The 13,324-nt window shown below is 34.2% G+C and overlaps 1 protein-coding gene across 1 annotated transcript in view; it reads right to left on the minus strand.

Annotated features, from left to right (window-relative positions):
* Positions 1-7,281: 7,281 nt before the first annotated feature.
* The window catches only part of LOC131037151 (26S proteasome regulatory subunit 8 homolog A), a 43,184-nt gene continuing 37,141 nt past the window's right edge, over positions 7,282-13,324 (minus strand). The window contains exons 6-9 of the mRNA XM_057969197.2: positions 9,155-9,311; positions 8,497-8,595; positions 7,848-7,958; positions 7,282-7,747 (exon numbers count right to left, since the gene is read on the minus strand). Of these exons, the coding sequence (XP_057825180.1) occupies positions 7,607-7,747; positions 7,848-7,958; positions 8,497-8,595; positions 9,155-9,311 (508 nt within the window). The 3' untranslated portion in view covers positions 7,282-7,606. The remainder of the gene's footprint in view (positions 7,748-7,847; positions 7,959-8,496; positions 8,596-9,154; positions 9,312-13,324) is intronic.

Genomic DNA, 13,324 nt, shown 5'->3' on the forward strand with positions numbered 1-13,324 from the left:
CCACGTACAAATCATGGTGTTATGTGGTATGGTTGCTTTACATTGATTATCAGGTTAATTTTTGAGTTGTATTGTTTACCAATATGTGTTCCTACTGGCATCTATTTTGCTTTACCGGTACTTGATCTATTTAAGGTTATATTGTGGATTAAAAGTTATAATCTGTTAACAACTGATTTACCCCCCCTCTCAGTTGTTCACTAGTTATTCTAACATAACCGGTATAAGAAGATAAACCCTATCTAACCAGTAAACCCTACCAGTTGTTTTTGTTAAACCCTAACTGATTAAGTTTGTTGTATTGGTTATGTTGGTTTATGATCTGATGTTGAGTGGTAATGATGGTGACACGTATGGTCATTGTATGAAGACAAGTTCAAATTGTTTTGGCGCATTTGTTTGTTTGTTTATCTAGGGAATGAGCAAAGTGAATTACATCTAATGCAAAGTGTGTGATGAGTTACAAAGTCCGATGAAGCAGTGATCAAGGAGCAGTTGGATTTTTCTTGAATAATGTGTACAGATTGCTATGTAAATCCAACGGTCATACTTGAACCGATTTGTTTGTAATCTCTATGAGAGAATTAGGTTTTTGTTGTGTAACCGATCTAATTGATTTGTTATAAGGTCGATGAAGTTGTTTTGAAAAATTTGTTGGCAGAAATCAGTTGAGTGTGTGGTTGCCGAACCGGTTAATGAATTTGTAGTTTGAGTAAAGGCAAATTGAAGCTTAAAAGGATCTAATCAAGCAAGTGTAGTGCTATTCATACAGATCAAGCAAATCCCGTTGTCTTCTAACAATTACAGCATAATTAAAATCCCCTAACCGAGTAAGCTCTAACAAGCTTGGTTACTTCTTAAATCCTCTAACAAGGTGATCCATTAGCTTGGATTCTCAAATCCTCTACCGAGGTTACTCCTAATAGGGTACTTGCTTTTATCAAGGCATTTGTTGTAAATCCCTTAACCGGGTGATTCCTAACAGGATCAGTTCTTAACAGGACTTTTTGTAAAAGCTTTAATAGGCTTGGCTCCTAACAAGGCGAACTTCAGAAGAGTTCAAATAGCTATCTTTTGAGTCTCATCTCGTCGTGGTTTCTACCTATTTGGGTTTTCCACGTATAAATATTTGTGTCATGTGGTGAATGTTTTTGTGGTTATGATCTTATGATTGTTTTGATTAACTACTTAACTATTCTTATAAGGCATGATAACCGGAAGCATTGAGAAATTAAGTTTTTTGACAAATGATAAAGCGTTTGGATGTTTACAAGTTTAAAGTTGTTTACTGTTAAGTTGCTATAACAGTCAACCGGTTTTTCTTGTGAGATATCATCTTGACAGAGTTATTTCATTGATAAGTTTACTTTGTGTGATTGAGATTGAGATTGGGAAGTTTGTATCAGTTTTTCAATTTACTAATTCACCCCCCTCCCCCTCTCAGTAGTCTACTGGATACTTATTCTTTCATCATACCATCATTCACAGTATTTTTTCTCCTTGAACCAAAGGGGAATGCAAAGATGAGATCCTTTAAACGAAAATCCATCAATTGAAATAAGAATTTTTGAAAGGGATATATACATGTGTGGTTGTGACCACTTAGAAATACATAGGTGTTGCCAAAATATGGATCAATGACATATTCACTCTTCATTTCTTCAAAATCAATCAACCTATGACTCATTACAACTAATAAATGACATCTCTTGCTTAAAGCATCAACCTTTACATTGGTTTTGTCACTCTTGTGTTGCATAACAAATGTGTAGACTTATAAGAATGAATCCCACTTGGTATGCTTGTGGGATAGTTTATACTATGAATTATTGTATTTTAAGGCTTGATTGTCAATCATCAAGATGAACTCTCTATGGAGAAGCTAGTGTCTCCAATATTTCAACTCTTATACCATAACATGGAGTTCCTTGTCATAAGTATTATGCTTCTTTTTAACCTCATTGAGCTTCTTATTGAAGAAATTTGCATGCTTCTCATCTTGGCTTAGCACTCCTCCAATAGCTACAGCTAAAGCATTACACTCCACTATTAAATTTTTCTTAAAATCAAGCAAAGAAAGAATAGGTGCTTCAAAGAATCTCTTTTTGAGTTTTTCAAAGCTCACATCAACTACTCTTGTCCAAGTAAAAACCTTTCCTTATTGATGCACTTATGCCACTAAAATTCCTAATGAATCTCTTATAGAAATTCACCAACACATGGAAACTCCTCACCTCAGTAGTAATTTGAGTAGGCCACTCAAGAATGACCTTGACCTTTTTTCAGATCTATGCTCAACCCATCAACTAAGATAATGTTGCCTATAAGCACCAACTAATCTTTGCAAAATTCATCCTTTTTAAGGTTAATAAACAATCTTTATACTCTAAGTATGTCAAGCATTATTCTCAATTGTTCTAAATGCTCCTCCATAATTTCACTAAAAAATCAAGATATCATCAAAATAAACTATGACGAATTTTCCAATGTGCAATCTAAATAGTCGGTTCATGTTTCACATGAAGTAGGGTAGGGCATTGGACAATCTAAAGTGTATCACCATCCACTCAAATAACCCATCCTTGGTTTTAAAGATAATCTTCCACTCATCACCCTCACGAATATGTATTTGATGGTGTTCACATTTGAGAGCAATCTTGGAGAATACCTTGGCACTCAGTAAGAAATCTAATTGATCATCCATTTTGGCAGCAGATATCAATACTTGACCGTGATTTTCTTGATGCCTCTAGATTCAACACACAATATCCATTTTCCTCTCTTAGGGGAGAGCAGGGCAAGTGTTGCACAAGGACTCATGATTTCTCTTACAAACCTATTTTCTAGAGGAGTCATCTTGTAAGCAACTTGGTTTAGAAGTTTGACTCCCAAAATTAGATCAAATTGATGAGTAACATTTCTAGGATACCCAGCTGGAAAACTGGATGGCATCAAATCAAAATAATTTTGCAATAATTTTTGCACCTCTAATGGAATTGTTTGCTTAGCCAATTTCTCCTTTTCTAGAGGACACGGATGATAGTAGACCTCCCTCTAAGATTCTTTAAAAAAAAAATCCAACCCATGGTAGACAAAGGCAAAGTTGTTATGTCAGTCCTTCCTTCATCTTTAAAAAGTTTCAAGATATGGATCTTACCATCATGTTGTATCTCTATAGGTGTTTTCTCTACCATAGTGAGTCACATTTATCATACAACCAAGGGCTACCTAATAACAAGTGACAATCATCCATTGGTGCTATATCACACATTACCTTATCTTCATATGACCAATTTTGAAGTCAACTAGATAAGATTGATTCACAAGCACATTATGATTCTTTGTCAGCCAACAAATTTTATAAGGATTCGATTTTGGAATACAAACCAGATGCAATATTTGCACCAATTTTGTACTTAATAGGTTATTGGTAGATCCACTATAACCACAATCATCTTGTACACTTTCCTTTACACATGTATTGTGTTCAAAACAAATTGTTTCTTCTCCAATCAGCAACAAGAACTTCTTTGTCTCTAACTACTAAGGTTCTATTCAACATCCAATTATGACCCATTTCTACTTCAAATTCTTCTATCAAGGGTTCTTCTTCTTGGGTCATCATTGTTCTCTTTAGGTTTTGAGGGCAATCTGTAGCCCTATGGGTTGCACTACAACTAAACACTTCAAAGATTTCCAACCTCCAAAGGTTTTTTGTCCGCAATCTTTTGCCTTTAAGCCACCTCTTCCTTGAAATTTTGGCTTCACATTATCCACTTGTTCTTCTTCATTGCTCGATTTGATGGAACTCACTCTTCCTTTATTTGAACTACTATTACCTCTTTTGCTGGCCACTTTTCTAACTTTATTCAAGTTTTCCTCTTCTTTTAAGGCTAGTTGATATGATTCATCCATAGTATTCACTTTGAGTAAAGCTAACTCATTTTGGAGTTGGACTCAGTCCATTAATGTGCATGGCCATTACATGCTCATTATCTTCTTACAAACTAGTTCTTATTCATAGCTTCATAAATTCTTCAATATAGGCAGATATGGAGGACTCCTTCAATATTAAGTTTTGAAATTTGTAAAGAGCTTATGTTGATAGTCTGAAGGCATGGATCTAGCCTTCAAATGCTAAACATCATTAGCAATAGTTTAATTTTCTCCTTTCCTTAACTCCCCCTAATGTTTTGGAGATTCTCCCACCATAGAGTTGCATGAGACTTCATCTTTTAAGCTACAATTTTGACCCTTCATGGATTAGCTTCCTCAATTCCTTCTATGGCATAACATTTTTCCAAAGCTTATATTATATCCACGAACACTGCTTAAATCATATCCACGAACACCTCAAGATTTAATTCACCCTTAAAATCACGAACCTTAATCTTGATTCTAGCTTATTATTTGTTGATTGCCTCAATAAGTCTTTCCATTGGATATATGGTTGTTGCTTGTTATCTTTGAACCTCTTGTTCTTCCTCAAAATATTCATGAGGAAACCTATCCTTGAGGACCTACAACCTTCTAAGTACTTCATCCATTGCATTACCTCTCCATCTAGCATTCTTTCCACCTCTTCTTCCCCGGACTGCATGAGCTCCCATTTGGGTCATTTTTCAGTTTTGCTTTGATATCAAAAAGATGCAAACAAATCTCTATACATGCAGGTTAGTCTTGAAGAACATGAATTTCTCTGCTATCTCTAGTTCATGAAGATAAACAAAAAAAATGTGACATAGAATTTAAGAGGTAGATTAGGAGACATTGTTAATTCTCTCTTGCACCATAAATTTTATATTCTAATAATACTTAGAAAAAAAAAGAAGTAAGCACAAAGTTGTGTATTTCATCTTAGTTACAACTAGTTCTCCGTCCCATTATTCCCTATCCTCTATGTTCTTCCTTCTCTTTTCTCTATTATTTTAATTCTATCCAAATTGAAAAACTAACTCCCTAATTACCATCCATTCAACTCTAGAATCCACTGTATTTATTCAATTCCTACTTTAATTCTTCAATCTAAAATTATAAAATACAGCTAGTTGGTCTTGAAAGGGACAACAAGTATATGGACAAGAAGGAAAAAAAGGAAGTAAATATACCAGGTGATGTGTTGCAATGTTCTTTAATTCTTTCTTTAGATATATTATTGATTCTTGGTTGTTGGACTTTGGAGCTTCATTTCATGTCACATCCCATAAAAAAGTATTTTACTATGTTCAAGTTGATTTTGGACAAGTTTATTTGAGTGATGATGAACCATGTAAGATTGTTAGAAAGGGTAAGATATAAATAAAATTGCCAAATGGAAATCAATGTTTGCTAAAATAGATGAGGGATATTTCTAATTTGAAAAAGTAATCTAATTTGAACATGACAACTAAGAAGTGAAGGCTGTACAAATATATTTATAGATAATTTCTAGAAGGTCACTAAATACTCATTGATAATAGAAAAAAGGGAGAAAAAGTGCGCACATTGTATTTATTTATTGGTCATTTTGAGTTTTCTATTTCCTTAGCTTCCATAGGAATACAAACAACATTATGGCTCCACAGGCTTGGACATGAGTGAGAAGGGGATGAGGATTCTCCATTTTAGGAATTTATTGCTAGGTTTGAAGTAGGTTGATTTCGAATTCTATGAAAATTGTGTTCATATAAAGCGAAGTGAGATTTCTTAGAGCTAGAAAAGAAAATTAAAAAAAAAAAACTTGTCCATTTAGATGTATGAGGATCGGCTTAAGTGTCATATCTTGGTGGCTCTTATTACTATGTTACTTTTATTGATGTTGCAACTAGAAAAACTTGGGCTTATTTCATTCCTTAAAAATCTAATGTATTTGATACTTTAAATAAATGAAAAGTTTGGGTTGAGAATGAGAGAAAATAAGCTTGAGTGTCTTAAGATCAAATAATAGAGGTAAATATTGTAACGTATTATTTGATATTTTACTATTCATATCATGATATTCTTAGATAGAAGACAGATCTAGAAAAAACCATTAAAAAATGGTGTGTCTGAAAGGATAAATAAAACAATCATAGAGTGTGCAAGGAGTATGAGATTGTATGAAAGGATAAATAAAACAATCATAGAGTATGCAAGGAGTATGAGATTGTATGTAGGACTGTCATTACAATTTTGGGAAGATGTTGTGGACATTATTGTTTATTCAATAAAAAGAGGCCCTTTAAGTCATTTAGATGGTGGCATTCTAGAGGAGACAAACACAAGTAAAATGGTGAACAACTCATTCTTCAAAACTTTGGGTTGTGAAGCATTTGCCCATATTGATATAGAAAAAAGAAAAAATCTTGAGGCAAAATCTAATTAGTGTGCTTCTTTTGGATATGGAGTAAATATTTTTGGTTATCATTTATGGAATTATGGGAATCACAAAAGCATTAGTTGTAGAGATGTCATATTCAATGAGATCATACACAAATATCAGTTGCATAACAAGAAACAAGGAAAAGAAACACAAAATATACCGTACTTGATGAAATCCCAGAAAAGGGTGAGCGCATGTTCATAGGGTTTTCCATGTCACGTCAGTTTTGCATTAAGAGAATTTGTAATATTGTAAATTTTAAACTTCCATTGTAAATATAATATTGTTAAATATCTTCAAACTTCCATTGTAAACACAATTTTGTTAAATATCTTCAGGCTTCCATATCATTTTATTTTAAATGATTCTCCACAAATTTGTTTCATGTTTTTTATCACGAAATATTAAATTTAAATCTTTGCAACCATCACAGCCATGGATTTCACGTCCCAATTACCTTCAAACTTTATCCAAGTCAATTTGGGTTTGCATTATGGCTAACGCCCATCAAAAGTTTAACCAATTCTCTTATAGCTTAAAATATTGTTCCAAGTTCGCATTTAAGATAACATAAGGGATCCTTGAAATCTTTTCTGCCACCTACTCACGTGTCTAGAGCTTAAGCTAGCCGGACTACATAAAGTTGTGGATTAATGACAAGACAAATGCTTAACAAAAACAAACCCAATCTTTAAGTACTTCAAATATAACTGGCCCTCTTGAATGCATCTCGAGTGCTTGATGCAATCAACAGTTAAACATGCATTATCTCCCCTTAACATTTTCATCCAAAAATAGATCCCTTCACAACAAAGTCGAAAGACTAAGGAATCCATTCAAGACGATGCTGCTGTTTTCTTTAGGCATGCTACACATCTTCATGTGGACAAAAATTTCATTTGAATTTCTGAATATACCATGCATGATACGCAAACAAAAAATAAAAAATACAACCTCGTGCTCTTTGGTAAATGTTATTCATATCAGAACTGTTATACAGATTTAATAAGTTTCCTTTTAGCATGAAAACATCCTCTGAAATAGCCAAATACATTTTCTTGCAGCACAGAAAGCATATTCAAAGCACTTAATTCCTTCAAGAATGAAAACTATCCAATAATTTCCATGTTGCCTGGAAAATAAGATAAATGACTCTGCGTGCTCAATGGTTTCACTGTTAATACATTTGTAACTTGAAATATGGAACCAATAACTGCAACATTGAACTGGAGTACTGGTAGCTGTGGAGATAAATGATTCTTCCACTCATTTCCATAATTTCCTCAAAGACATGTTCTTCTCTGTTTCCTTTTTCATAACCTTGGCAACAGCCATTTCAAAATCCTCCTGTGTCACATGCACCCGTCTTTCTCGCAGTGCAAACATTCCTGCTTCTGTGCAGACAGCCTGCCATAAAGCAAAACACATAATAACTGAACTTCTAGAACACGGAACAAGAAATATGATCAATCTGGTCTACAAATACACGTACAAGACCTGAGTATACCTTAAGCTCAGCACCAGATGCACCATTCATCTTTTCTGCAATTTTCTTTAGATCAATGCCACGCATCAGGTTCATCTTTCTTGAATGGATTTTCAAAATATCCCAACGAGACTGCAATGCACAACGAATGCTGCAATTAGTTAAGATAGTGCTTATTCAAAGGCCTGTGCCTAAAATTGATGCCTCTAACTGAACTCGGATTTGTATAGCTAATCAAACTCTACACAAAATCCATGCAATCAATTAATTGCCAGAGAATAATCCAAATGTAACTCAACATTAAGTTTAGATGAAAGCCTAGACAACATTCCAAGAATTTTCTAGTGAATGTTTAGCCAAACCAGATCCTGCAATCAAATTATAAGGGTGACCAAAATATTTTCCATAAATAATGACCATTTATAACGAGACAAGATTATTCAAAAATAGAGATCAGCTGCTTTAGGATAACTGGTCAGAAAATTTCATAGATTCATCAAAAAAGTTAGTAAGTTAATTTGAGTGACTAGGTTTCTTTCTTTTGTTATTTATGACAGTGTCACTCATACCAGGAGGTCATCAAACCAAAAACATTATATTATGTTTCATGACACTATTGTTTCTCATTACAACATTGCTGTTAGTTTTGATGAAAGTGCAGAGTATAAACCTCTTCATTAGGATTAGGAAACTCAATTTTCCTGTCAATTCGACCAGGTCGAAGAAGTGCTTGATCAAGAATGTCTATTCGGTTGGTAGCCATCAGAACCTGCCAATGATAGGACACGATAATCAATGACCTATACCAACAATTGCTGTTCTTGTATTTCTGTGACTACAAAACAAAAATGTGCATCATTTCCAACACAAAAACATGAAACAGATTAATCATAAAACATCTGTAAATTACTTGACCATAAAAAACGCCCACCACTGGCACAGTAGAGGATAACATATCTAAATTCGCATTAAACAAAATTAATTGCTGACATTTTAAAATAGAAAATAAGTAAATGACTAATATAATTTCAATAAACAAGTGCATTCTGTAGAGGACGTGTGTTAATCAAATAAACAAGCAAAGAATGAGTCTTGATACCATTGTCATCCCAAAAGATTAAGACTAAGTAACCAAATTTATATTAAATAGATAAGAGGCAAATACTCTCATATATAAACAATATTAGAAACAAAAAAGGAAACAACAGTTTGTACTGCCCTCAAATCAATTGATAACATATATAAGGTACTACCAAACAATAGATTAATTTCAAGTTCAACAGATATTTTACATGTAAGCTACCTTGTACTGATGTTAATAGCTGTACCTTAATCTTGTTAGATGCCTCAAACCCATCAAGCTGATTAAGTAGCTCAAGCATAGTTCTCTGGACTTCGCTGTCGCCATTGCCAGATCCAGACTCCATACGAGCAGACCCTATACTGTCAATCTCATCCATAAAGATTATGGATGGGGCATGTTCTCTGCAAAAGTTATGAGAAACAAGTGAGATTGTGACATCTCCAATCCTTACATTGCAATGTTCAGAAATCAAGTAAAATTCATAAAGATAACTCAGGATTCATGCATGCTTCTTCAAGCATCTTCATTCCTATTGTACCCCAAGGAGGTCCGTTGTAGAAAACAACAGAACCACAATATTGATCTGAAAATGATATTCTAGTCGAGTATAAGCTCATAAAGCACAAATAGAAAATTGATTTCAATAACCAGAGCTTAAAAGGATTGCAAACAAAACAAGAAGAAAAGAATGAAAACAACTAAAATATGATAGAAATTACTTATACAGGTACACCATACTTCCAATGCATAGAAGTTATCCTGCTACTGGGACTCCCATGCATAGTAGCAAAAGTCATTTGGGGAAAAAAATCGGCAAACTATAAGTATAAGATTTTTTTGAAAAAATCAGCAAAAAATCAGATTTAAAAAAAAACAAAAAAAATTGTAGAAAAGAGAAAAAAATTATTTTTTCAAATAACTTAAGGGCATTTCCATAGCATAGAGATATAAAGAGCAAATAAAATACAGTTTAACCCATGAATTGTAAAATATTTTCTTCTTGTTTATATTCATATTACTGATTCCATAGGCAAATATTCAGTTAACTTTTTAAGAGGGCAGACACAAAATACACCAAACAGTTGTCTAGGTCTGAGATCAAATATTGCAAATATTCAGTTAACTTTTTAAGAGGGCAGACACAAAATGCACCAAACAGTTGTCTAAGTCTGAATCAAATATTGCAAATATTCAGTTAACTTTTTAAGAGGGCAGACACAAAATATACCAAATAGTTGTCCAAGTCTGAGATCAAATATTAACTAAGTATGAAGTAACGGAGATCAAAAGTTAACAGACAAATAGTAAAAGGAAGCCATTTTGAAGTGAACCAAGAATTTCATTGTGATTGAGGCAAGGAGTTTTGTAGGGAATTCAATACGTTTAGAAAGCTTATCAAATCATATTCCTCAATTGCAATGCTTTATATCATAGTAACAAAAATGAGTAAAAAATTGGATTTTAAGAAATCATAAAAAATTGTAGAAAAATAGACAAACTACTTTTTTTTAAAACTTAAGGGCATTTCCATAGCATAGAGATATAGTAGAGAGTAATAAAATAAAGTTTAACCCATTAATTGTAGAAAATAGATTTTTATTGTTTATATTCATATTGCTGATTACATAGGCAAATATTCATTTAACTTAGATTTTTGTTGTCAAGTCTGAGATCAAAGATTAGCTAAAGTCTATGTAGTAGCTGAGATCAAAATTTATCAGACAGAGATCTAGCTATTGTTAGGAATTTAGTAAAAGTGGAAGCCATTTTGAAGTGATCCAAGACATTCATTGTGATTGAGGCAAGGAGTTTCTAGGGATAGTTCAATATTTCAGAAAGCTTATCAATCCTGATGGCAAATGGTAAGTCTTTTATATGGGGTACAATTCAACAAAAGGCATTTGTTTAGATGAAGTAAAAGATTAGCGAAACCAGTGGCTTGCCAATCTTTTACTTCAGCTAAACCAAGCCACACTGGATATTCAAACCTCTCAAACCAAACCACACTTATCTCTGCATGACAGGAATTGACATGCATTTCACAAGGTCTGCATCTCTCCTTTCTCTACAACAGCGGCAATAATTAAAGAATGGCTTCCAGATAAGCCTCATGACCTGGCTGGAATACTAAGTGCCTCCAGGCTAGAATTCAGCAGCATTGATATCTGAAAACTCGACTGATGTTTCAAACCATAGAACTTCCACAAACCGTCTAACATGAAGACCCGCATCTGACTAATGGCTATCAGGAAAGAAAACCAACGGCAGTAAAATCTCTTTAAAAAAGCCCTGACTCTCATTTCCATGCACACAGTCAACTCAGTTCGCCTTTGTCCAGTAATGAGAAGCAGCCACAAATTGTAAGCTCTATTCTGTGAACCACATAAACCTCACGCTCATCTTAAACCTCATGCCATGAATCCAGGTGCCACGATTTGCTGAAATAATAAGAAGCCACGCCAAATACAGAAGTGGAGCACTCAGAATGTACCAACCTTCCATGCTAATAGTGCTTCCAATAAATTAATCTTTCAGATTTTCAAATACTCCAAGTGCATATGTGCTGAAGCGCACGACATATTGAAGGCTTATATCTAAGGTTTCGATTAATCTTTTCAATCATTTTATTTTAAGCCAAGCTCCATTCCATAAACATAATGTAGCAAGTTTATTTTATTTTGATTCAAATGCCAAAAAATAATCCATGGCTTCAAAGTAAAGACAGTGCTGAGGAGAGTATGAGTCGGACCTGTTGTGAACTTTTCACACATCGCCCCATTGCAAAAAGGGACCCCCTCTTTCTTGCTTTCTACGTTGGTTAGTTTAGGGTTTTGGCAGCATAGTGGGCAATTTTGATTTCCCATGCCCGAGTCTCAGATTTTTTATCATGCCTAATTGTTGTTTAGGGTTTTTGTGGTTATAGGATCAAGCACGTAAAGTTGAGATTTTAAATGATCATAATTTTGTCTAAGTGTAGACCCTTTGAGTGTTAACGTGTTTTTGAACGTCTACGTCGGTGATTTTTTTTTAGTGCTAATTAGGACCTTTTGGAAGTTGTTTTCTCACTCCTAGGAAGTTATTCAAGTTGATTTTGCACTTTATCCCGATAGGTTTCCTTGTGTTTCGCTCAAATTTTTGGTTTCGATTAATCTTTTCAATCATTTTATTTTAAGCCAAGCTCCATTCCATAAATATAATGTAGCAAGTTTATTTTATTTTGATTCAAATGCCAAAAAATAATCCATGGCTTCAAAGTAAAGATAGTGCCGAGGAGAGTATGAGTCGGACCTGTTGTGAACTTTTCACACATCGCCCCATTGCAAACAGGGACCCCCTCTTTCTTGCTTTCTACATTGGTTAGTTTAGGGTTTTGGCAGCATAGTGGGCAATTTCGATTTCCCTTGCCCGAGTCTCAGATTTTTTATCATGCCTAATTGTCGTTTAGGGTTTTTGAGGTTATCGGATCAAGCACATAAAGTTGAGATTTTAAATGATCCTAATTTTGTCAAGTGTAGACCCTTTGAGTGTTAACGTGTTTTTGAACGTCTACATCGGTGATTTTTTTTCAGTGCTAAGGTGTTTTAGGACCTTTTGGAAGTTGTTTTCTCACTCCTAGGAAGTTATTCGGGTTGATTTTGCACTTTATCCTGATAGGTTTCTTGTGTTTCGCTCAAATTTTTGGTAAACTTGCCCAAGTCTAGATAAGTTTTATTGAGTTTTGAAGTTTCCTAGTGGTTTTGAGTGGAAAAATCATCATATTCCTTATGAAAATCCATATTCTAAGGGTCAAATGGTCAAAATTCCAGACTAGAGGTGCTCTTCCCCTCATATTCCTAACTACCCATGATTTTCCCCACTCAAAATCCAAACTGGACATGGATTTCCCTTGAAATCCAGACATGCCCTATTTTTCCCCAACTCAAAATCCAGACTAGGGGCAATTTTCCACCATGATGACTAATTTTTGTCAAGTGTTGGGAATTTTCCTGACGACCTTTGAATTTCCCCTAGGAAGTGTGGATGAACTTGTGGATGACTTAAGTGAGCATTCCTAATGACAATCAATTTTCCACCAGAGCTTTTCATGACGACTTTTTGTGGATTTTAGTGCAGATAGTGATTCCAGACTTGGTGCGAATTTCTACCAAGTGCAAATTGAAAATTTTTAAGTCCGGATTGCTATCCAGACTGGGGTCGATTTTCCCCCAAAAGTGTTTTTTGGCCAAAGTGATGATTTTAGTCGAGATTTTGACTCCCAACTTGGGTCGATTTTCCCTTGAAGGCAATTTTGTGCAATTTATGATGAAAATTTGTCTGGAATTTTATCCAGACATGGGTCGAATTTCCCCAATGTGCATTTTTGAAAAAAAATTAATTATTTTTATTTGGATTTTTCCCATGGGTCCAATTTTGG

This window comes from Cryptomeria japonica, chromosome 7, assembly GCF_030272615.1.
Source record: "Cryptomeria japonica chromosome 7, Sugi_1.0, whole genome shotgun sequence".
NCBI lineage: Eukaryota > Viridiplantae > Streptophyta > Pinopsida > Cupressales > Cupressaceae > Cryptomeria > Cryptomeria japonica.